The 25,508-nt window shown below is 29.1% G+C and overlaps 7 protein-coding genes across 10 annotated transcripts; 3 read left to right on the forward strand and 4 right to left on the reverse strand.

Annotated features, from left to right (window-relative positions):
- Window positions 1-11: 11 nt before the first annotated feature.
- Window positions 12-2,122, reverse strand: LOC118070062 (mitochondrial basic amino acids transporter-like). The gene is made up of 3 exons (XM_035088481.1): window positions 1,982-2,122; window positions 1,776-1,903; window positions 12-1,516 (listed from the first exon to the last, which is right to left on the reverse strand). The coding sequence occupies exons 1-3, from the start codon at window positions 2,013-2,015 to the stop codon at window positions 548-550; spliced, it is 1,131 nt and encodes a 376-aa protein (XP_034944372.1). The 5' UTR covers window positions 2,016-2,122; the 3' UTR covers window positions 12-547.
- Window positions 1,482-6,159, forward strand: LOC118070061 (neutral and basic amino acid transport protein rBAT-like). 3 transcript variants are annotated; one of them, XM_035088479.1, is made up of 7 exons: window positions 1,482-1,539; window positions 2,670-2,883; window positions 2,954-3,161; window positions 3,720-3,859; window positions 3,949-5,145; window positions 5,232-5,503; window positions 5,853-6,159. In XM_035088479.1, the coding sequence occupies exons 2-7, from the start codon at window positions 2,788-2,790 to the stop codon at window positions 6,076-6,078; spliced, it is 2,139 nt and encodes a 712-aa protein (XP_034944370.1). In that variant the 5' UTR covers window positions 1,482-1,539; window positions 2,670-2,787; the 3' UTR covers window positions 6,079-6,159. The 3 variants fall into 3 exon arrangements, with proteins under 3 accessions (XP_034944370.1, XP_034944369.1, XP_034944368.1); XM_035088478.1 differs by lacking the exon at window positions 1,482-1,539 and adding an exon at window positions 2,042-2,129 and having other exon boundaries at window positions 2,607-2,883; XM_035088477.1 differs by lacking the exon at window positions 1,482-1,539 and adding an exon at window positions 2,111-2,501 and having other exon boundaries at window positions 2,607-2,883.
- Window positions 6,160-6,366: 207 nt separating this feature from the next.
- Window positions 6,367-8,622, reverse strand: LOC118070067 (phospholipase A(2)-like). Its single transcript, XM_035088488.1, has 4 exons — window positions 8,220-8,622; window positions 7,566-7,725; window positions 7,296-7,448; window positions 6,367-6,908 (listed from the first exon to the last, which is right to left on the reverse strand). The coding sequence occupies exons 1-4, from the start codon at window positions 8,620-8,622 to the stop codon at window positions 6,818-6,820; spliced, it is 807 nt and encodes a 268-aa protein (XP_034944379.1). The 3' UTR covers window positions 6,367-6,817.
- A 273-nt stretch (window positions 8,623-8,895) lies between these two features.
- Window positions 8,896-12,967, reverse strand: LOC118070104 (differentially expressed in FDCP 8 homolog). 2 transcript variants are annotated; one of them, XM_035088526.1, is made up of 7 exons: window positions 12,518-12,967; window positions 12,122-12,410; window positions 11,887-12,057; window positions 11,752-11,805; window positions 10,786-11,027; window positions 10,473-10,708; window positions 8,896-9,918 (listed from the first exon to the last, which is right to left on the reverse strand). In XM_035088526.1, the coding sequence occupies exons 1-7, from the start codon at window positions 12,710-12,712 to the stop codon at window positions 9,681-9,683; spliced, it is 1,425 nt and encodes a 474-aa protein (XP_034944417.1). In that variant the 5' UTR covers window positions 12,713-12,967; the 3' UTR covers window positions 8,896-9,680. The 2 variants fall into 2 exon arrangements, with proteins under 2 accessions (XP_034944417.1, XP_034944418.1); XM_035088527.1 differs by lacking the exon at window positions 11,752-11,805 and having other exon boundaries at window positions 8,900-9,918; window positions 12,518-12,963.
- Window positions 12,968-13,090: 123 nt separating this feature from the next.
- LOC118070043 (gastrulation defective protein 1 homolog) lies at window positions 13,091-16,366 on the forward strand. The gene is made up of 2 exons (XM_035088458.1): window positions 13,091-14,221; window positions 14,921-16,366. The coding sequence occupies exons 1-2, from the start codon at window positions 13,439-13,441 to the stop codon at window positions 16,109-16,111; spliced, it is 1,974 nt and encodes a 657-aa protein (XP_034944349.1). The 5' UTR covers window positions 13,091-13,438; the 3' UTR covers window positions 16,112-16,366.
- A 102-nt stretch (window positions 16,367-16,468) lies between these two features.
- fzr (fizzy-related) lies at window positions 16,469-18,797 on the forward strand. Its single transcript, XM_035088459.1, has one exon. The coding sequence runs from the start codon at window positions 17,067-17,069 to the stop codon at window positions 18,528-18,530; it is 1,464 nt and encodes a 487-aa protein (XP_034944350.1). The 5' UTR covers window positions 16,469-17,066; the 3' UTR covers window positions 18,531-18,797.
- Window positions 18,798-21,185: 2,388 nt separating this feature from the next.
- LOC118070088 (nucleolar protein 58-like) lies at window positions 21,186-24,113 on the reverse strand. Its single transcript, XM_035088510.1, has 4 exons — window positions 23,901-24,113; window positions 23,466-23,542; window positions 21,912-23,392; window positions 21,186-21,395 (listed from the first exon to the last, which is right to left on the reverse strand). The coding sequence occupies exons 1-4, from the start codon at window positions 23,943-23,945 to the stop codon at window positions 21,238-21,240; spliced, it is 1,761 nt and encodes a 586-aa protein (XP_034944401.1). The 5' UTR covers window positions 23,946-24,113; the 3' UTR covers window positions 21,186-21,237.
- Between the last annotated feature and the right edge of the window lie 1,395 nt (window positions 24,114-25,508).

Below are 25,508 nucleotides of genomic sequence, written 5' to 3' on the forward strand. Positions count from 1 at the left end.
TAATGCTCATAATGAGTACATGATAATTAAGTGATAATAATTGTATGTAATTTAGCTTTATATTATTTATAATTAAATCTAATTTTTTAATATTGATACTGATTGTAATGTTTTTCAAATTGTAGATTAGAAAAATGGTTTATTAAAAATTTTTGAAATTAAGTTATTAAAAATTTTCAATCTTACATAACATTAATTCATAAATATTTAATAATTTAAAATGTAAGATATAAGCTTCAAAAAGTCCATGGTTATTTTATTAAATTGTAATATTTTATTTAGAAAGAATGAGTAAGCTCTTGCTTTATTAGAGCTACTGCTGGACTTAAGATTAATCGTATCTGATAAACTCAGTTTTAAAACAATGACAACTTTTTTGTCGGTTATGCATTAATTGTTGAGAGCTCAAGTTTTATCAATGTGAATGAAATTTTATTTTTTATCAAATTAAAAAACAAATTAGCAATAAAAATTTCTATAACTCTGTCTAAGCTAATTATCTAAAAATTCTCAATATTAGCAACAATTTAAAAAATATTTAATCATTTTATTTTGGACTTTTATATGCATTTTCTCGACCTCCAGTAGTAGTTTGGCAGTACAAATTAAAAGTATGAGCATTATCGATAATACTATTGAAAAGTGAGTTAAAATTATTCAACAAAACATTACAGTGATGATGATAATAACTCTGACTATTAATATTACTACTTCTATGACCATCAGAATGATTATAAAGAATAATAGAACTCAATTGAGATTCATTTGTCATTTCATGCTCAACTAATTTATATTTTATCTCGTCAATCTGTTTTTCAGCATCACCACACAACCGATAAGTCCACTGGACAACAGTAAAGGTGATGGCGTTGGTAGGAAAGGCACGAATAATTGTGGAATTAAGACCTTTGAATAAACATCTGTAACCTTCTTGTCGAATTGATTGTCGATAACAGTCCCAAGCTCCAGTATATTGACCTTGGTGGTCTGCTTGGAGACGAGATTTGATAACATCTACGGGATAAGTTAATACCCAAGACACAGTACCAGCTAAACCTCCGGCTATCAGCATGTGGAGTGTTGATGATTTGTCTCCAGCTCGGATCAATGCTTCGTAGGTAAAAAAATACAATCCACAGCTTGGAACTTCTCGTAGTGCAGTGACAGTCAGACCACTAAAGACTCCAGAGATTCCTTTAATGCAATATATTTTTCTCAAACACTGGAGTGGACCAGAATAATGAGTGTGTTTTAATCGTGAATATGACGTATTTTTAGATGAAAAATTGGAGTATTGAAGAGCTTGAAGTTGCAATCGGGTTTTAGCAAGTTCTAAAGGTGATGTAACTGGAGATTGTGCTAATCCAGCAGCAGCTCCAGCTAAAAAGTGACTTGATAAATCATCAGAATTTTGAATTAAATGCTTCTGAGTTTGACCGTATACTCCAAACACTATGGCATTGATTACAGCAACTCCTGCTAGAGGAGATGATATTCCTTTGTAAAATCCTGCAATCTGAAAAGATGAAACGTTTTAAGGTACTTCTATCAGCATTACAAAGTCTTTAAAAATGTTTATGAAACTTAAAAATACGTTATCGATAAGTTTAGTTATTTTGGAACATTAAAAGAAGACATCCTAAATTAAAATGATTTAGGGTTTAAGGTTTTTTTTAATCTAAAATTGATTTTTTGCTATATTTTTTATTATATTTTTAAACATGTACAAAAATATATTGAATTAAAATAACTTAATTAAGAGTGATTTTACTTACTGATTCTTTAGCAAGAATTGATTGAAAGCAATGCCAAGTGCCTCGATATTGAGGATTTTTAGAGTTTTGGGTTTGAAGATGAACTTTAATAGTATCCAAAGGATATCCTACTATTAAACCGGCACACCCTATTAAAAAATTTAATGTTTTTTTTACTATAATTAATGTTTAAAAATTAAAATAAATATTTGTGTTACAAGAAATACCTCCAAGACATCCAGCAACAAAGTCCAAGACCATCGCAATATTAGAAAACAAGGAAAAATAGTAAAGTTAAATCACATTTTCGAGAAATTGTAGAATGATTTGTAGTTGAAAAAAATTGACTTTAGAAGTCCTAATCAATGCTTCCAAGTAAGTAAATAAGACTGACTATCACCAGAATGAATTGATTACTATTATTTGTGTTTTTGTTGCTATTATTGTGTGGAAAAAGTGATAAAAAAATCATCATAATTGTAGTAACTGTAATTTAATGGTGTGAGTATCAACAAAGTTCAATTTTTTTGTCAAACTATTACTTACAAGGGGTCAATGTTGATAAGAAATCACACTCATTTCTGATTATTTGACATATTGAGCTCTCATATTCGAAGAAGTTGCACTTAAGTATACATATTTGGAATTTTTATCAAAAATAAAACACATTTCAAGCACTAATTTTATCCAAAATGAAATTTCGTTCATTTTTGGTCAATTTTAAAACTACTCTGACGATCAAAAAAAGTAGAATAATAAATTATTGAAAATATTCTAAATAATTTTAAGAAGAAATGCAATTAATAAGATGCATTATTTAGGAATTAATTATAATTATTTTGAATTAACTAGGAAGAAGAGCAGTCATGCGCCCTTTAGACGTCAAAAATAAGCATGCGCTTTATTTTATTGAAGGTCATATACAATGTGGGCCTGGGTTGACAATCGTCGATGAAGACAGACGAGTTTAGAGGCTCAGTTACTAAACATATCTACTAAAAATAACGCCCTAACATTCGGCTACAATTACAAGATGGATAAACATTTGGCGATTGACTCACCAAGTGAATTACTTTCATCATCATCAGCCAAACCACCTCGGTTATTTATCAAGAATTCTAGTATTCAGGTAAAAATCATGAAAAATTATCAATAATCAAAATTACTCAATATAATTTATTATTATTATTTTATTTCAGGATGAAGAGGAATCAGACTGTCCACTTTTAACTCCAAGTCCACCTCCTGGTGATCAAACTCCATCAGACCAACTGGAAACTCCAGAATCAACAATGTTTGATCGTCTAGACAATAATTCTCCAGCAATAGAAGAAATAAAATCAGCTGTTGTTAATGCACTAACTATTAACAATGCTAATATTAACAATAGTAAAATAAACAATGACGGTAAGTTTCAGGTTCAAATTGATGATAAATAATTTTTATTTATTTATTTATACATACTTGGTTGAATCCTTTAAGATTGCATCAATTCATGAAAAAGTATTAATATTAAATTTGTGAGTGTATAACTTGAATACAAAAATGATTGAAAATTTTAATGAAAAATTTTTTGTCAATACTTTTTTTTTCTTTTGATATAAAATAGAGATTTTTAAGAAGTAATATTTATTATTTTTTATTCAGAATAATTGATTAATATTAAAATTAAAAGCTTCAATTATTATAAATAGAAATTACTCGCAGTTTATGAACTATTGAAATCAACTATAAAAATGACTCTTTCTTTTTCCTATTTAACGTACTTAAATCTATTGAGGGCAAATATTTTTGATGTTATTGAAAAAAAGTTATTTTTGTCATTTAGCTCAGTTAATGTTTTTTTTTATTTCTTTATTGGCAAAATGTAGAAGAAAAAGCTTTTATAAGTTTCTATAATAGACTAATTATTTAATTTACGTGTTTTAGAGAAAAAAATATTAATAAATTAATTTTTTATTAAAGAAGCAAGCTCAAGGGATCCAATGGTAGAATCAAGCAGTAGCGAAGAAAGTCGTAGTTTAAATAAGGAGCCGGTTTGTACTCAATTATTAACTCAATTGAATACAGCATATCAACATTTAGCACCCGATGCTCAAGCAATTGTGAGTTTAAAACAATTTTAACTGACTACAGTGGAGTAATTTAAATATTACAAGGTTTTTAACCTGATTAACCTTATTATTTTGTCCAGTTTTATAGTCAAGAAAATGGCGGTAAAGCTCCAATGGTTGGAATCCAAGTGATAATGCCAAAATCGCCCAAAGACTTTGCTTTTACTCAATGGAATTGGCCAAAGATTAGACGGATTTGTTTTTGGTTGATGATAGGATTACTGAGTTTGGTAACAACGTTTGCTATCCGAGGTATTGTCACGATGCCACGACGATGTGATCCACCAACAGAATGGTGGCAAGGAAAGCTCTTCTACGAGATATTCCCAGCATCGTTTCAAGATTCATCGAATGTTGGTGATGGAATTGGGGATCTGCGAGGTATATCTATGCGATTGGGTTACCTAAAGAGTCTTGGAGTTAAGACAATTCGATTAAACTCCATTTTCCAGGCAACTCATTATCCAGAACACTACTTAAATATCAAGAATCTCACTTCTATTGACGATAATCTTGGAACAATGGCGGATTTTACGAATCTTGTTGACCAACTTCATCGTAATGATATTAATCTTGTACTAGATATTCCAATTCATGCCTATGTCAGCCGAAAATCGATAGGAAATAATCCTAATTTCGAGAATGAAAAGATAATGGCTGATTACAAGAGAATTTCTAGAGAAGTCGAAGCTCGAGATGACAATTTAACATCATCAATATCAAATTCTTCAGAAAAAAATGCACCAAAGTATGAAAGATATACTCTACCTAATTCTGATGACATTAGCAAGAATTCCTTGCATGAAATAACATTGGTCCTAACGTTTTGGCGACAAAAGAATGTTGATGGATTTTACTTGAAAGGCTTAGAGCATTATGTTAATGATTCGAATTTTATGAATTTTTTAAACCATTGGAGAGACATCATGGGACCTCAGAGGATCCTCATGTGCAACTGGAAGGTCCTAGAAGTTGCTAGAAAACCGATGATTAAAGAAAAAATAATGGAAGTGATGGATTTGGTTGATGTGACGCTAAAGATGACTAATGGAACTAAGGCAATTCAGAGACAGGTTGAAGATGTGATGGCTAATTTATTTATTGTTCATGAAGATCCAAGTAAAGTTGTTGATCAGAGAATGTGGGTTCATTGGTCAGTGGGGAATGTGGAAACCAAGAGAATAGCATCGTGCTTGTCGTCAAAAAATGCTACGAAAGCTGCTATTATTTTTGCTATGATGTTGCCGGGGACTCCAAGCATATTTTATGGGGACGAGGTAAATAATAATATGTTTAATAAAAAAGTTTGTTATTATTAAAATGATGATAAAAAGTTTAGATTAAAAATGGGTGATTTTTTTAGATCGGAATGAGAGATTGCAAGTGTGAAGATCACACTGATCTGGAGAATTTGCACAACCTTTCACCAATGATCTGGTCTTTTGTGTTTCATAATAAGACAGAACAGTTCTCATCGAGTACAGTAATGCCTTGGATACCAAGCTCTCCTATGCCATTACCTACCTCAATGAGTATCGCAGTACCCCAGATGATGAATTTACGTCAGAGCGCTGCTCCAATTTATGTTGAAGCTGCTCTGAAGCATGATCATATAAGTGTAAATTGTGAAATCAGGTAATTTGTATTATTTAGTCGAAATAGAAGATCATCAAATTTCCACCTCTATTTCTGATAGATTAGCCACAAAATAACGATGAAAGTCCAAAAATTAATTTTTTTCTCTTACTTCCCAATCTTTATCGTCGGTTTGTAGTTGAACCATAAGAGATAGAAGTTAAACTGTAATGACCTTTTTTATGTAAAATTGCTACATACTTTTATTCGAAACTTTTTTTCATAGTTTTCAAGAAAATTATCAATAAGTAACTCAAAAGACTAACTTATTGAGGAAGAGATTCACATAATAAATAGATCATTATTTAATGTCAATAGTAATAACATATTATGTTTTATTTAATTGCAGGTATGTCGAAAGTGAGTTAATAATTATCGAAAGATGGTATCCGCGACAGAATACTTACATTTTAGTGGCTAATTTTGGTAACAATACCCAGAACAGAGATTTTTCTTCTTTATATTACGAAGGAGAGATTGTTGTTGGTCCAATTAAAAGACTCAATGACGTCATACTTTTTAAGGAATTTATTATCGCTCCTGGTGACGCTTATGTTATAAAACTTAAAAAATAGGAAATAATTTTTACTAAATAATTAAGGGATAAGAGTTTTTTTGTAAATAAAAAAAAATATTTATTTTAAAATTTACTAATTAATCTTTAGTAATTCATACAGTTTTATGTTTTTATAAAATAGTTAAACATTAAAAATAATCATTAACAACAGAAAAATGTAAAAAACATGATAACAATATGATAATTATAAAAAAATATATATAAACATAAATATTATTTATTATGTTTATAAGATAATTTTGACTTAAATTTTTTTTTTTAAAAATTGAACTTGATATCACCAAAAAGTATTACGCTTTTAGAAGCTAAAAATTGTTTTTTGTTTATTGTAAAATTGGTTATGGAAAATATGAAAACTTTCTCGCATGTGCTTAGTTACAAAAGGTTCAAATAAAAATGTGGTGTGAGAAGTTTATTGTAAAGTTTCCTCGAGCCACACCGCGGAGCCACAATCGGAGTTTTCATGACTCTTATATAGCTCTGGGGAAGGTCCCTGGATTCTTGACAGAAAGTGTCGCAGTTAGAATTGTGACTGTTGGCCTCCATCGTCTTTCTCACTCACAAAGATAGGACGTCTTTTTCAGCTGTCAAACCAGTTGGTTAAGATTGATCTTTGAGTTTGGCATGGAGAGTATTGGTCAAAGTAAAGATATGTGTCCGGATCCCTATTTAATTGGTATAACTCAACAGGGCCTTTTCCGAGGAAACTTCTTTTTTTGTCATTTGTTTAAACAATTTTAAAAATCAGGAACATCAAACCATTCTAGAGTTTTATTTTTGGCGTCGTCGAACTTATATTTAATACACTTTCTATCACTTCTCCTCACTCTAAAATTTTTTGATATTTAAATTGAATTTAAAATAAATATTTACAAGTGAGACTTCAACTTGTTCGCTAAAAAAATTTTTTATGCATTTCAAGTCATTTTTTAATGTAAAATAATGTAGTTTAAGACGAAGAAAATTTTTTGATAATTATATTTATCGTATTATTAAAATCTAAAAATGTATTTAAATATTTTGTTCTTAGAAAATTGAATTAACACCATAAAATGATGTGTTAAAATAAGAAAAGGTGACTCTCTAACTAAAAAATGTGTTTCTTGTCATCAAAAAATGACTCGAAGTATGCGAAAAAAATTTTGGAACAAATTTAAGCCGTATTTCTTTACTTGCAAATAATTGCCACATTTAATCATTGTAATTAATACTTACTCGTCATATTTTTCACATGACTTTATTGGATGACTATATCCAAAGCATTGTGGCCGTAGGATGTTGAAGTAGGTGGTGCCAATATTTACAGAGACAATGGTATTTACTTTTTTTAAACATTTGTAAAATTTGAGATCACAGGAACAAGCTGATCTTTAAAGATGATTAATAATTTTCGTTAATTTAAACATTTTTATTAATTTTAAACACATTTGTAATATATGTATTCATAATTAATTTTTAAAGGATGATTTTTTAAAGAATATTTACCTGGCAAACATTCCGTTGTTTTTTAATAAACCAAAGGTCTTGCCAGCTTCTACTGAGTAAGGACAAGAATCGTGTTCACGACAACAGATATCTGTTTGAGAAAATACTCCTACATCATCTTTTTTTACTGCAATATTTCCTCCACCACACCATAAAGTTCCTATAATTAAAAAGTATTACGTTTATTTACTTATTTTTGTTCATTTTACTACCATGTTGTTTTATCTTAAAAAGCTACATTACATTAAATCCTGTAATAAATTAAAATTTTTTTTAATAATTACAAAATTGCATTTTAAAGTGTATTAGAAAATGTTTTAATCAAAATGTTATTAATATTCTTGGCAGTACGAACATACTTTATTTTTAACAAACCCCTCAAAACTAAGGAAGATTTAATATATTTTACTTGAAAAAGAAAAAAAAAATTAATTCACTGAAGATCATTTTTTTAAAAGAAATTATTAAAATTTTTTCGCATTAAATGCTATAATTATTAATTTAGATTCAAACATACGCATTGTTATAAAAAAAATGTAAGTATGCATTTGAAAAAGTTTCATAGTACCGATAAAATTAAAAGTATGTAAAAGTGATTAGAAACTAATACTAAATTAGAACCCATCTTGAATGCTTGCATAACAATTTAATTACCAGGATATATCGCATGAAAATCATTTCTATAATTATTGAGCGTCTCGCCAAACCTTCTTCTTTCAATATTATCCTTTTTTTCTTTTTCTTTATCACTCGTCAGCATAAGGATCTCCTTAACAGGTTCAGGTAGCAAAGCAATCATCACTGCAACGAATCTATTAGCTTCTCTATCCACTTGACGTCTTCTCAAAGTCATCATAAGAGTTTGAAGAAATTTTTCAATACTTGATCTGAATGTAATCTTCATATCTATCTCAGTGTCGACATAATTATCAGAGGAATCTAAAGTATCTTCAGTATTTTCTTCAACTTTGCCATCAACATGGTCTTGTGCATCAACAAAAGAATTCGTTAGTTGAGTTATTAAAATAATTGGTATTAAAATACTCATTAAATTCATGCTTCATAGACGAATACTTTTATTATCATCTCAAATTCATGATTGTTATAATTTATTTTTTTAAAAAACAATTACATTATTTACAAAAAATCACTGTAAAGAATTTTAGTACTAAAAATATTCATAAATTCTTAAATTTTTGTTATTCACATCATTGGAAAGTAAAAAATATCGATTTTTTCAGATAATTATTGTAACACTTATACAATTTATTGTTTACAATCATTTTAATTATCAAATAAACATTTTTTAATTAAATGTTTTAATTGTTTAATATTCTGTGAATAATAACAATAATCAAACTTCTTAAGTTAAAAACACTTAAAATAAAGGAATGATGATTTTTTCACGCACGTTGTGTCTTTCATAAAACTTGAACCAAAACAAAATTCTTCAAAGTGATGGTCAAGTCTTTTTATACATATTCTCTCGTAGCTGGATTAAAAAAATGCTTCAAAAATTATTCAGGAGTCAATTCCCACAATATTTCTAAATATTTTAGTATTTCGTTAAATCGTTTATATCCTCATTTATTATTACTAACATTTTTTTTTATTCAACTATTTATGATTTAACCTGTTAATTTATTATATTTTTGTACACATGATGAAGCTATTCATAATAAATATTATGCAGTATTATACAAGATATTACTGCATCACCCTTCTGTTTTTCAGTAGGTCAAGATCGTTTACTTTTTTTTTTCTTTTTGATCCATCAGGTCCAATTGTCAAGGTCATGGAATGAGGTGTTCAATAAAAAAACCTGTTTCTTGGAGATGATTAAGATTGATTTTTTGAAAGTAATGTGTTATTTATCATTTATTACTATCATTAGTGCATTTTTTTCTTGCTTAAAGAATACTATAGCTGTGCTGGACATTATTTTAAGTATTTTAGAATTGCTTTTAAAGTAAGAAATAATAAATTTTTTCAACTGCATTACGAAATTCGTTAATTTATTTATTAAATTAATATTTAAACAATTTTAAAATAATTTTCTAGATTAATTTCTTCTAGAAAATAAGTTTTTTTTAATCTAAAATACTTTAAAGTTAATTATTGTACATCTTGGTTGATGTCTTCTTTGTTATTATCAATATTTTCTTCATTCTGGTCATCACTTGTAACATTTTGCGATCGTCTTTTTTCTATCCTCACACATTTCGGACAATTATGATTCCTTTTAGACCAACAAACTCGATGATGAACAGCACTACATTGTGGACAAGATATTGCACTTGCATCCCAGGGAAAAATAATCTCGTCATTTCCACAAATTTCACAAAGATGACCTCTGGAAAGAAAAAAAATTTTTTTTATATTCATTTTTAATTTAAAAAGCACCAGTTTAATGCGTTGAAATGTTTCCCAGGATACTTTATGACCTGGGCTATTAAAAATGCAGAGTTATGAAGCGTAGAACCGCACCGCATATAATTAATTTCACATAAAGTTAATTTTTGAACTTGAAATAATTTAATATTTTTTTTTTAAAGAAAAAAAAAAGAAAAAATATTAAATTTTTAATTAAAACTAGTGATTCTAGAAATTTCTTTTTCATTTTTATAAATCTATAAATTATCATTTACATTATACATTAAATTATTTATCTTCATTAACTCTCAGCCAATCCAAGTTTTTGAATGATAATTATCTACTATTTCACATTTAGATAACAATAATTACTTATTTCTATTTACAAGCTATTAATTCTTATCTTTTATGAATGCAAATGTTATTAAATTTAAATGTATCTATGAATTTTTCATTAGATTTAAAAATAGATTTTCCATCATGAAAATAATAATTTTAATATAGGAAAGTCTTATAAAATGAACTTTTCCATACCTTGCTCGACATAATTCACATGATTCCGTAATATGTTCACGCATGAGATCATAAGCAGTCCGGATTTCGTCCATCAAAACGCCATTTTGAAGGTCAACCAGATCTTTGATGGAATAATTTCCAGAATTTTCAATCATGTGAGTGCGTAAGCCAATTCTCCATGGTAACCCTTGAATATCGGCATCAGCACAAAAGACCAAATATTTTTTCATCATTTGTAATTCTTCTCTCAATCTCTAAGAATAAAAAAATATAATATTTCTAATCATTATTCAAACATCTTTTTAATCATTGAATTTATGACAATGTTTACCTTAGTAAGTGATAAATCAGGTACGAGTTCAAATAACTTAGGATTCAATTCTTCTAACAATAACACCGGACGTTCGTTTAATAGTTGAAGTAATTGTGAAGCAGATCTGCTGACACGTCTTGGTTCTAGGTCCCAATTTCTGATGACTCTTGCTGGTATTACAGCTACTGTGTTCCAGTGGCATCGTTGACAATAATAGAGCCCAGTGTAATCACAAAGTCTTGGTTCTATCCAGCTAGATTCTGGTGAAAAATATTATTTATCAACGTTTATTCATGCATCACAATTAAGGCTAGACTATATTTTGCTTTTTATTTTGAAAAAATATGATTGAATTGGTGCATATGAAATTGCTGATTTCAATAGAGTATTAAAAATACAAAAAACTTATTTTAAGATTATTCATTCTGAATACAATAATCAACATGTTTTTAAATCAATAAAGTCACGATGCTGATTGTTTTGCGCAATTAGTAATTTTATATTCACCAACCTGATAGAAATACACGCAGATAAATTATCTCATCAAACTCATTTACATATTTATTATTTATCATACTCAAATAAAAATATTATTTATTCTACAAGTTACTGTTATTTTTTTTAACCTGATCCAATGTTATTTCTTTAGAAAAATAAATAAAAACTCTAGTTTTTTGAAAGTAGCTTTTTTCCGAAAAAATAATCTTTACATAAATTATCAGAAAATTTAAACTTTTAGAAATTTAATAGTGACCTATATACTATTGTTTTAAATATATCAAACATTTTTTCTCACGTTAATTTATGACAAATCCGCTATAATTCGTAATTGGAGTACCATTGAGGTCTTGAGAAACAATTCAAAGTGTAGCTCACTTTTGAATACCAACAATTTATGTTTAAATTAAAAAAAAAAACTATTACAAGCAAAAAACAATGCACAAGTTATCATTATTATTGATTATTTATATATATAATGGATACCTGGTTGTTTAAAAGGACTACCAAAACATGGTAAAGACAATCCTTTAATGTGAGCTTGTAATAAACAACATTTTTTAATTTTTTTATACTATATTTGATCATTGATAAATATTATTATCAGTTATAAATACTTACTAAATGTTATTCTAGCATAACATTCAGCACAACGATATCCTTGAGCAGAAAGACCTTTCTCTGGGCAAATATCTTTGGTGAAAACGTAACCACCTGCTTCACTAGCTACTATGTGAGCACAAACACGTCTTATATCTCTTACACACTTCCAATGACAACTAAATCCACAATCTGAAGTAGAAAAATTATTAGAATGATTTAAATAATTTCTTCATTGTTGATCTCAATAACTTACCACTACATAAATACCAAGATTGGAGCATCGCCCAAATAGTTCCACTGCAATGGTCACAATAAGCAGGTCCAGTTGATGGAATGTAATATTTTTGAGGCACCAAATGGTGTCCGAGGATTACGTGGGTTTCAAACCAGTTGGTATTGGATTCTCTTAGTTCCTGAGCACGTAATCTTAGCTCAATCAACCTTCTAACAAGCCATTTCCTTTCATCAGTACACTCCTCGCTATCCAATATCATTTGCTTGCATTTTTTTATCATTTCATTCAAGTCTTCTAGAGTAGCAGTCTATTTTAAAACAAAATTAGATGACTGTGTTAATTTATCGTTGCTTTTAATAGCTTGACAACATTTTAAAAGGAAGTATTTTCGATACCTGAGAGGTATTTACTTACTTTAGATAAAGATAAATGAACTTCAACTGATTTTAAGCTAAATGGAACAATAGATTTGCCATCTGAGCTGTCATCAGCATCGTTTGTAATGTAATCTGATGATGATGATGGTGTTGATGCAGTACCACAACTATTTGCTCTTTCTCTATCATCATAATTAAATTCCGTGTTTGTATTCACCACTGATTCTGCCATTTTTCAATTGTTCCTCACAACTTGTTTTTTAGTTACATAACAATTCATAGCTTGTTAATAAAACAAAAATTATAATGATAAAGTGATAAAAGTTTTATCATTGTTTTGACGCTTTTGTTCTTATAATTCTCAAATATTTGTTTGTAATGCCACTTCATTTATCCATAATTTTTTTATTTATTTAAACAATATTAATACTAAAAATAATTTAAAAAAATTTAATTATTTAAAACTTTATTTTTTTTTAAGCACAAATGAAAAAATGTATTAACAATAAAAGCTCAGGTTAGACTGTCCGTCGGATAAAGTAGAGTAAATTCTGTCGGTAGTAAAATAGTCTTGGTCGATAAATTATTTCTTATTTGCCGGCCATAGTTGTTCAAGCTATGTCAAAAGTGTGGTCAATAACGGAAAGATCTTGAACAACATAAATATTTTAGTTTTATATTGACTTTTTACGTAAAATGTTCAGTAAAATATTAAAATATATCAAAACAGTAAAGTTTGACTTAATTGAATTTTTGTTATTAAATAGGCTTTAAATTGTGGGTTTTTAATAGAATTCTCAGGTTAAAGATGAACCATTATCGATTTCTAACCTTGCATATCAGTGAACATTGAGTAAATTATTTATATTTTCTATATTGTATTAAAACAAAATACATTTTGTCGACTATTTAAATTGATAATAATATAAAAAAAATATTAAACTTGCCGATCATCAAAATGAACAGAAAGAAAATAACTTTTGGCAAAATTTCAAAAAGTATATGTACAGAAACATCAGCTTCAGAAGAAAAAAATGAATCTCCATCAGGTTTTGGTATATTTGGAAAGAAAGACATTGAAGAAAGTTCATCAAAAATAATAGAAATCAACCCTGCTGATGAAGAAGAAACAGAAAATTTGAAGAAAGTCATGGGAATGAGTGAATTTGGAAAGAAAGCTAAATCCTTTGACGTTGAAGAGATGGTAGAGCATATAACTAAATCTCTAAATTCAAAAAAACCTATCAAATCATCAAATAATGAAATAAATAAAGATTTAGAATTGACTTTTAAGTCCCAAGAATCATCAGAAAATAATGTAGATGATGATTCTAATGAAGATGATGATGACATTATTGGTCCAATGCCACCACCAGCTCCTCCAGAAGACACCAAATCGACCAAAAAACCAACTAAGAATGACGACAGCGATGATTCTGATGATTCCGAGTCTGATGAAGAAGAGGAAACTCAATTGGTTGATAAAATTCCTTGTTCTCATGAGGTTTCTATGACCCATGGAGTCAAAGCTATCACTGCCATAGCAGCAGATCCATCAGGAGCTCGATTAGCATCAGGATCTGTTGATTATGATGTAAGTTTTTGGGATTTCTCTGGCATGGATTCATCTTTAAAAAGCTTCAGAACCTTACAACCTTGTGAAAATCATCCAATCAAATGTCTTCAATATTCTATTACTGGTGATGTGATTCTAGTGATTTCTGGATCTGCTCAAGCCAAGGTATATTTTTCTGTTTATAATCATCAATTATTAATTCTAATAAAAATAATTTAATTATGTCAAGTTGAAGAGAAGTATAATATTAGACAATCAAATCAGATAAAAATAGTTTATTAAAATCTGTACTATTGAAAAAAGTTTTATTTCTAATTAACTCTCAGACAATTTAAGAATAAAAATTAGAATAAATACACTAGCGTTGAAAACTTTAGAGGCACTTGAAATACTCCGTAAGTTTATTCTAACATATTAGGTTATTAGTTTATTTTCTTGTGATTTTATGAATAATTACATTGAAAAAGGTACTTCTTAATGATAGTATATATCTAAAATATTACTGAAGAACTACATGAAAAGTAATACTTTATATTAAATTTAATGGTAATAATTACATTGTTAATTATTATATTTCAACTTTAATTATTTATTTGAATTTTATAAAAGTAGTTTATTAATCAAATTTTTTACACGAATATTATAAAAATCTCTCTTATGAAATTTTTTTAATAATCTTTTTCATAATCGATGTGATTTTTTTTTTACTAACAAACTGAATATTTTTGTCTGCTACTTAATAACTGGGACACATCTGCATCTAAATCGACTATGTCAAAAATATTTATCAATTTTCGTTGTTTATTAATGATTGCACTAAAATGATGGTATACAAAATAATATATAAGTTTGTATTTTTTTTAGGTATTGGATCGAGATGGCTTTGAAAAATGTGAAACAGTCAAAGGCGACCAGTACATCACTGACATGGCCAGAACAAAAGGCCATACAGCAGGTCTAAATTGTGGAGCTTGGCATCCTTTTATCAAAGAAGAGTACCTGACATGTTCCCAAGACAGTACTTGTAGAATTTGGGCATTGTATAGACCCAAAGGTCACAAGCAGTTAATTAAATGTCGAGCATCAAATGGAGTCAAAACTATACCTACCACTTGTGCTTACAGCAAAGAGGGTAGTGTTGTGGCTTGTGGATGCATTGATGGATCTATTCAGATGTGGGATCATCGTAAGAATTTTATTAATCCATCCCTGATACACCGGACTGCTCACAAAAATGGTTTAGAGATCTCCAGTATTAATTTTTCATACATTGGAAACTTGCTAGCATCTAGATCTTGCGACGATACTTTGAAGTTGTGGGATTTACGGATTTTTAAAGAACCAATTGCTGAGGCCTATGGGTTATTTTCACGTTATGACACTACAGACTGTATGTTCAGTCCAGATGATTCAATGTTAATTACTGGAGAGTCTTTAGCAAAAGGTCAAACTCATGGTAGAGTGCTTTTCTATGACACCAAGACCTTTAATTTGGTGAACGAGATTAAGGTCACCAATTCTCATGTAATCAAAACTCTTTGGCATCCAAAATTAAATCAAATATTTGTCGGATGTGGTAATGGAGTTGTAAAAGCTTATTACGATATGAAAAAGAGCTTAAGAGGTGCTAAATTGTGTGTTGTAAAGACTAAACATAAGAAGAATCATATCGAAATGATTTCTACTCAACAAATTATTACTCCTCATGCATTACCGTTGTTTAGACAGGACAGACCTAAGTCTGTAAGAAAACAGATGGAAAAAGATAGATTAGATCCGGTGAAATCGAGGCGACCAGACTTACCCATTACTTCAGGTCAAGGTGGTAGGGTAGCATCGTCTGGTGGTACCCTCAGTTCTTACGTCATTAGGAATTTAGGTCTGAGTAAGAGAATTGAAGATGATCAAGACCCAAGGGAAGCTATTTTAAAATACGCTAAAGAAGCTGAAGAAAATCCATATTGGATAGCACCAGCATATAAAAAAACTCAACCTAAAACTATTTTTCAAGATGGCGATGATGAGGGTCCTTCTAAGAAAAAGAAAACAGAATAAATACTATTTAAATTTATTGTATATAATTTATTTATTTACTGATAAAACTACTATTATTTAATCATAAAAAATTTTATTAATAAATAAAAAATTCAAATATTGTAATCAATTACTTAAAAATATGTCAAGAAACTGTTAAGTTTATTACGGAATAAATTTTTTAAGGAAACAAATTGTAAATAAAATAATCTAAAAATTTCAATGAATATAATTTGATTATAATTATTAAAAAAAAAAGTATAAATAATGGTAGTAAATAATTTGAATTTACCGCCACCAGAATGGATCAATAACCTGTAAAGAAAAAAAGGGGGATGTGACTACTAGTGTACTCTATCGTATTTTGTACGTTGTCTAACGCTTCGTGGGGGAGGGGGCGGTCATACAACCTCGACTGTGATTTATTACAGTACGGAGTTTAAAACGAGAAAACGAGTATTACTAGTCTGTGAGTGTGCATCAGTGGGAGAGGAGTACAAAAGGAAAATAATATCTTGAAGACCCTTTTGTAAAATAATCATTACACAGTGTAAAGAGGTTTTGTCTAGTGAGTCAGTTTTTCCATTATCTCTGTGGTGACTAACCAAACCTACAATAACCTATCACCTATTTAATTGTGTATAAATATATAGATAGGAGCTTTTAAAAGGCCTGTTTAACAAACACATATACGTGACGTCAAATGGCGACGACGCAGCAGAAACGATAAAACCTCTCCTGTGAGTTGAATTCTCTAGTTCTCGTGGCTCGGCAACTCTAATGTAAGGCTTATATAATTTTCCAAAGCACTCAAATACAACGGGAAATAACGAAACCGACATAAGTTTAATCATTTCGTGAACATTCGTAGCCATGATCATGTGATTGAGTGATAAAAGCCAAAAATAACCACTAAATTATTAGAAAGAATAAAAAACAGTGTTTGGAAGTTGATAAAGTGAAAATAGTCATTAAAATGTTTCATCACGAGTATGAGAAGAGGCTATTAAAGCCAACTAATGAGTCTACGAATTTATTTTCACGCCAGAATACCATGGGAACGATATCACCATCATATTTAAGCCCCTCAAAGTCATCAAATACAAGTTTCGATCGATTTATTCCCCTCAGATCAGGAAACAACTGGCATACAACATTTTCAATGATTTCAGAGAATCGAGGGGGCCTCGTGGCTAAGAAAACACGTGAAAATGGGGAAGGCAGTCGTGATGGAATAGCATATTCAAGTTTATTAAAAAATGAATTACTTGGTGCAAGTATTGAAGATGTTAAAAGTCAATCAGAAGAACGTGGAATAAATAATGTACTTCAAGGAAAAAATTTATTTAAATATGCAACACCAACTAAAGATCGGACATTATTAGATCAGAGTTCACCCTATTCATTATCACCATTAAGTGCAAAAAGTCAAAAGTTATTAAGATCACCACGAAAAACAACTAGAAAAATATCACGAATTCCATTTAAAGTTTTAGATGCACCTGAATTACAAGATGATTTTTATCTAAACCTTGTGGATTGGTCATCACAGAATGTGTTAAGTGTTGGTTTAGGTAGTTGTGTGTACCTATGGAGTGCTTGTACAAGTCAAGTAACACGACTTTGTGATCTTTCTGGTGATGCGAATTCAGTAACTTCAGTTGCATGGAACGAAAGGGGTAATTTAGTAGCAGTCGGCACCCACGTTGGTTATATTCAAGTGTGGGACGTGGCAGTGAATAAGCAAGTAGCTAAACTTCAAGGCCATAATGCGAGAGTTGGTGCGTTGGCTTGGAACGGTGAGGTACTGAGCTCTGGAAGCCGGGATCGACTGATTCTCCAGCGTGATGTTAGAACGCCTTGCGTTGTTGGTGAAAGAAGACTTGGTGCACATCGGCAAGAAGTTTGTGGACTTAAATGGTCACCGGATAATCAATATCTTGCTTCGGGTGGAAATGATAATAGACTTTATGTTTGGAATTTACACTCTTTAGCTCCTGTTCAAACTTATACTGAACATTTAGCAGCTGTTAAAGCTATTGCTTGGTCACCACATCATCATGGATTATTAGCCTCTGGTGGTGGTACTGCTGATAGATGTATCAGGTTCTGGAATACACTTACTGGTCAACCAATGCAATGTGTTGATACTGGATCTCAAGTATGTAATTTAGCTTGGAGCAAACACAGTTCTGAGCTCGTTAGCACCCATGGGTATTCTCAGAATCAGATATTGGTTTGGAAATATCCAAGTTTAACTCAAGTAGCTAAATTGACCGGACATTCCTATCGGGTTCTGTACCTGGCCATGTCACCTGATGGTGAAGCTATCGTTACTGGAGCTGGTGATGAAACATTACGTTTTTGGAATGTTTTTAGTAAAGCTAGAAGTCAAAAAGAAAATAAAAGTGGTCTCAATTTATTTACTAGTATTCGGTAAACAAAATTTTTCTTCGAAAGTTTATTATTTTTCTTTTTATATTTCAATCATTTTGAAATAACCATGTGGTAAATTCTGAATATTTTTCTGCGATCAATATGTAGAAAAACTTTTTTTCCATTTTGTAAGATTATACAATTGTGAATGTATATATACATATTATTTTATGATAGCTATTTTTTTTTGTAGGATATTTTTTTCTTTTGAGTAAAATGTGGGTGTAGAAGTATGAAAGTATAGAGCACAGTCAGTAAGAAGAAAATTTAAGGAGAAATTATATTTTAATTAGCCTGCAAATTATCGAATTTTGTCAGTGCAATAAAATAATTATTTTTTAATTATTATTACTTTTATGATTGTTAATTATATTAGAAGACATTTTTTTTTGTAGAGATTTAAGTTAGCTCGGGAGTTTTTTCATATATGATTTTACATGAAACATGCTTTTGTGTACAAGATAATATTTTTGAGGTGGATATTAATAGATGATTTGTTTTTCAAAAAAATTCGATATTTTGTAGGCTAACAAGTCAAGAATATTTAAAATATTACTACAAATTGTAGAAGAAACATTAATCTTTGAATAATTATAATAATTAGTATAAAAATGAATAAAGAAAAAGGCTGTTTATAACGCAATCTTGGTTAATTCAATAGAAATTCATGAAAAAACATTGTTCTAGTGTGAATGATCTATTAAAAGTATACACTATTATTTATATTTGAATAGAAAAAAATGAATTTTTTTGTATAAATATAGCTTTCGATAGTAGTTAAAGTTTTTAATAATCAAAGAAATGACCTAAATATATGTGGAGTGTGAATGGAATAAAATCTACTGGTTTTTGTTTGTTTATAATTATCTACATATTTAATATGAGGATTTTTTTTTATTTACAATCATCTTTTTTGATTTAAAGAAATCCAGTCATGAATTTTGTACAAATTTGAAGTTGAAAGAAAAAAGTTAAATAAAAAAAAATTAGAAAATAAAACAATAAAAAAAAATACAAGTTAACGAAGAATCAAGACTAGGAAGTAAAATACTAATATATTATTATGAAAAAAAATTATAAAGAGTGAAATGAAAGATTTACTAACAATTATATATATATATATATACATATATATATAATACATAAATATATTATATATAATAATATAATAAATTAAAAAAAGAATAAAGTACTATATTATTATAATTAAATATTTAACAAAATAATTCAATATAATTGAACAAAAATATCACCTAAATTTTTCCAATAAATACCATTATTTACTTAATACATACCATAACTTAAAATTTTCATTTGTACCGTCATAAAAATTATTTTGGGTATTAAATTTATATTAATATGTTTTAATTTAATTTAAAAAAAAGAAAACTTTTAAATTTATGGAAAAAAAGTAGACGATGCAATGTAAAAAGACAAAGAATAAAATAACCAATCAATAATGATAAATTTACAAAAGGGATAAAGAACAATAAACAATGCCAACAATTATTTTTTAAGTTATAATTGATATTATTAATTAATTAGAGAGTCGAAATTAATTAATAATTCTTTTCAATATAAAAAGAAAAGAAAAATAAAATCAGATAAATTTGTAGTTATATAAATTTTGAATTATTTATTTATAATAAATGAATCATTTAAATAATGTTTGCAAACCAATTTTTGTGTTTTTTATTTTAACACAAATAGTCGTACATAATAATTGTCACTTGCTTTATTTTTTACCATCTAATTAGTAATTATTAAGTAATAGTAAAAAATAATAATTGTACTAATAAACATTTTTTTTTCTCCACATTATAATTATAATAATCGAGTGAATACTTGTTCGATGAGTCGTTGAAGTGGAAAAAAATGTAACTAAAAAAAGATTAAAGAAATGAAACAAGAAGTATGGGTGAAAGTAACGGAGAATGTGACAAGGGGGAAAATAAAGAATGAAAAAACAGCGAGGAACAAAGAATGAGTAAGGAAAGATAAAGAGAAACAAAGAAATAGAATGAAAGTACGGATTAATTAATTGAATGATTAAAAGTAATAAACTGCATTTATAAATCATATTTCAAGACTACCACGATATACAAATAACGTAGATTTAATAATTAAATTGATCAATTAACCGACATTTAGTAAAACAAAATGCGATTATAATTATAAGTTAAAGAATGATATATTTAATATTATGATGAATTAATTAAAAATCATATTTGAAAAGAATAGACAAAAACAACGACAAAATAGTTTAACACATAGTCGTTGTATATAAAATACTGAACAATGCAAATATTTTCTCAAATAATCATAATTATAATAAACAATTGCACTTTTTGTACTTTAAAATTTGGTAAATTTTTTGCTTAAACAATAATGATGTACTTTTGTTTTTTTTGTCAAAATTAATCGATAAGTAATTAAAAATGTGAATGAAAAATTAAGAGAAAAAGTATTTTGTACAATTTACTCAAATGTAATTATTTATTATTATAAAATTGCTAGGAGTACAATTGAAAAAATGAAAAAATAAACAAGTTATTATTAAAATAATGAAATTAATTAATTCAATCAAAGAAATTAATATTAATAATTTTTATTATTTACTGAATAAGAAAAATAGTATAATACAAAATAAAAAATATGTTAATTTTTACTTAATAATTCTTCTTTAAATTATTCAAGTAATTATTTATTAATTAATCATTCGATTGTGATTTCTTCTTTTTTTTCTTTTTCTTTTCACTCATTGGTGCCTCTGTTGATTCTTCAAATTCTTCCTTAACTTCAACTCCGTCCTCATCCTGCTGTTCTATCGATTCTTCTTTTATTTTCTTCTTTTTCTTCTTCTTCTCATCTGCAAAAAAGAATACACACAACATTAAATTTATTTTATTTTTACCTCCCACGTGCTGTGAACAATGAAAAAAAAATTATGGAATTCTCACTTGAGATGAGAATTTTATTTTTTATGATAGAGACAAATAGCTAGGGGAAACTTAATTGGTGATAAATAAAATTATTTATGCATCAACATTTATATAAAATATAAAATTCCAAAACTATTTGTTCATAATGATTGATAAATAATTCAAATATTAGTTAGTTTTCAATTAAAATTAGTTGAAAATGATTTTTCACATTTCTTTCATAATAATGATTTTCTCCATAGTAAAGTTGTTCAAAAACAAAAAAAATATAAATGCATTTTAACAGAAAGAAAGAAAGAAAATGGAATCTAAAGGTTATGTAGTTGAAGAAATGTAATTATTTAAAGACAGGCAAAAAGTAAAATGAAAAAAAAATCCCTTAAAGACAGCAAAACCAATTGATTAAACTCGTTTAAAACCACTGAAACAAAAAAAAAATTAACCTTTTTTCTCTTCTTCAACCGCAATCTCAATCTCCATCTCTCCACCATCTTCTTGCTTCATTTTCTTCTTTTTTTTCTTACTGATGCTCTCACCCGCGCTATCTACAACACTCGACGAAGAAGCATCTCTTTGACTTTCGACTTCTCCTTCACTCTTTACCCTTTTCTTCTTTTTTTTCGGCACACCTTCGTTTCCATCATTTTTCTGCCCCTCCATTTCATCCTCTTGCTTAATCTCCTCGATTAAAACACCTTTTTTCTCAGATTCCGAGTGTAACCTTTTCTTACCAGGACTAAAAACTGCATCTGCAGCAGCTGGATACTGAATTACCTCTGATTTAACATGATACTTCTCAAATTTCGCTTTGGCTTTACCAGTACCACTGATTCTTTTTAAATTTCCTTCTTCCAAAATCCTCAATCTTGATTCCAGTTTTGCTCGGTGTTCTGTTCCAAGATCAAAATTACCATCTTCACCGAGAGCATCAACTCTGGTAGCCAATGCTGTTTTGGCTGCTAACATTCTTGCCATTTTTCCTTTATTCTTTGTTGATGATTGACCGATCAGTTGTGCATGATAGATCAAACCATACTTGGGAGTGTCTTTTTTGGTTTTCAGAGCTCTGAAAAGAGCTTTTTCAGCACCGAGAATTTGAATAGTTGATGCTGGGTGTTTAGCTAAATTGATAAGAGATCCTGCAGATGATATTAAACGAGCTCCTACTAATTCTCCAACTAAAACTGTCAAGTTTGGAGCCATAGCCATCATTCTAGTTCGTAAATAATCATAAAGTTGACCTCTATATTGTGAAATTTCTATCACTTGGTCACACAAATGTTGGATATTAAGAATATCATCATCAGATATTTCAGTTCCCATTGAAATCTCAGCAGCTTCTTTCACTTTCTCTTCCACTTCTTCTGGTAATATATCGGAAAGATCTGTGTTTGCGGTATTTTCACGGGTTCCAATGAGTTTTACTACTTTTACAAATGCTATATTGTCTGTTATAATTTTTCCAAGCTCTGGAAAATGCCATCCGTACCATTCTCGACATCTCATGATGTAATTATTGAGTTCTTTGTCTAGATCATCAAGCAACCCTACCGCTTGAACAATCATTGTGTCTATTTTGTCAGGTGAAAATTTTAATTTATATCGACTCAGACTATGAGCTAATCCTAAGGCCATAGCAGTCATTTCTTTCTTTGGAAATCCTGCTAGAAGACCATCCATCTGACTTCGTATACATCGCATCAGTTCTTGTATCGATGAATTACTGATACATGATAACGACAGTTTTTCTTTTATTGCATTCCCAAGTTTAGCATCTGCCACTGCCAACTGGTCTTGCACCTCAGTACAGTATTTTTTGAGGGTTTTTTTCAAACCTTTACATAGTTTTCCTTCTACAGCTGCTGTCGTTGCTGCTAGGGCTTCTGTTGTATCGGAGAATTTCTCAAAATGTTTTAGTTTTAATCTGTAAAGTATTGGATAATAATTAGAATTTGTTATTTTTAAAATAAATAAATTAATAATTATTATTAACTCACAATTTGCTTGCCCCTTCAAGAGTTTCGAAGTCTTTGTATAAATTTTCTGTCTTTTCCAACTTACTTTCATTGAGTAGCTGAAAAATTTCATTGCATCGATTATTAACGTTATTGTAATGAAAATGAATAATAATATTTAATTATTAATGATCAAATATGTGAATATGTCATGAAAAGAACAGTAGCTAACTTGATTCAACTCCATTGAAAAGTACATCATTGCTCAAAAACAATTAATCAATAAAATGCTAATCAATGAGGTTAAATTGAGTTGTTTATTGTTATTCTTTTCATAATATTTGATTATTTTTATCGTGGTTATTGTTTTTTAATAATCGGCACAGTATTTTTAATTGAAATCAAGCTGAACACGTGTTCAGTTAGAGGTTAGATTTTTTTCTAAAGAAAAAACAATGATTTTTTGGAGTAAATTACCTTGAATATTGCGTACCCCGCTGGAGTTTCAAATAAAACCAACATTTTTTTATGGTTTTAATTGAACTTTATGTGTTTTTACTGTTAATGAAATATTTTTTATCTCTTAGTAGACACGCGCTTACAATTTTTAGTTTACACTGGCAAACCAGAAAGAAGTCTTCTCTCTGGGCAAACACAGGCGCTTTGAGCGGCCACTACCCGAACTATTCGACCGTTCCCTTCGCCCTTCATCGTGAGCATGGAGAATATAATAAGGAGGCCGAGCTCAGGGATGGGATTTTGGTACTAAAAGTGTAGAGTTGGTGGATAGTTCTCCTAAATTCTACGGGCAGCGCTGATGTCAAGAAGCGTCAGAAAAATTGAAACAAGTGGGAGAATAAAAAAAGAGAGAGGGATAAGAAAATTAAAGCACGACAGTGGTAGATCCGCCCACATCAGTTGAGGTCAGACAGCCTAGAGAAGAAGGTACAGAAAACATGATTTTTGTAGCTTCTAAAATCTGTAACTTTTTTCAACATTAATATTAAGGCTGGGCTGAAGTCAGAGAGGCGACTGATTCCCCCCATCCAAATACATGGGATCGGGATATTTCTAATTTCTTCACCAATTTGCTATTATTTCTATAAAATTAGGTACCAAATTACAGAGGAATTAATGCCGGACTGACGTAAACAACAATTTTTTGTATATAGTGAATATTTTTATTAAAAAAATTAGAAAGAATAATGAAAAAATTATGAACTGACTTGCCGCGCTTAAATTCCAAGACGGCGGCCACATCATTCAGATGAAACATCACTAATTATTCTATTTTTATACGTTTTTCGCCCAAAATTCGGGTTTGCGTCAGTCCTTGCCATCTGTCTGAATGTCAAAAAAATCAATTCATAGTATAAAATTGAATAATTTAGAAATAATTAGAAATATTGTATTCCAGATGATATTCTCCGGAAAATTAGTTTGAAAAAATTCCGATAGGTGACAGCATTATGCTCGCAGATGACCTCAGTCATTCATATTGAAAAAATGCTCAATCCGTATCCAGAACTGATGGTGCCCTGCATTTTGGTGAGTAATTTGTGTATGAGTGTGTACGTCTAATATATGTATGTCATGTAAACATAGTGTATCACTTCACAATGCCTTATACTTTGATGACTATTGCAGTTAGAATAAATAAAAATGATGATACTCATTTAACATTAATTAATATAATATCTGCAAATAACTTCAAATACATATACTCATCCATTATTATCATTTTTATTAGGTATAAATGTTAATAAAGAAGCTCAATTCCAAGTCGGCGTATCCAAGCATGTAGTGCAAAAACAAATACACATAAACTTAATACCGAGATTATGCTGGCCATGTGGTTAAGGCGTCAGAGGTCTATTTTGCCGGGCAGGGTTCGATCCCAGTCATAACCAATTTTTTTTTTCTACTTTATTCGTGAGATTAGCATGTAATTATAATATTGACATGCCATAATTAATCCTTTATAATGATTCGATTTTTTTTTCTCTTTACTCATTGAATTTATTGACGCTAAGTCGGAAAATATTCAAACAGAGCTATAAACTTTTTTTTTGTATAAATACATTG

The sequence above is a fragment of the Chelonus insularis genome, unplaced genomic scaffold (assembly GCF_013357705.1).
Source record: "Chelonus insularis isolate UGA/USDA-ARS -01 unplaced genomic scaffold, ASM1335770v1 contig_50_pilon, whole genome shotgun sequence".
Taxonomy (NCBI): Eukaryota; Metazoa; Arthropoda; class Insecta; order Hymenoptera; family Braconidae; genus Chelonus; species Chelonus insularis.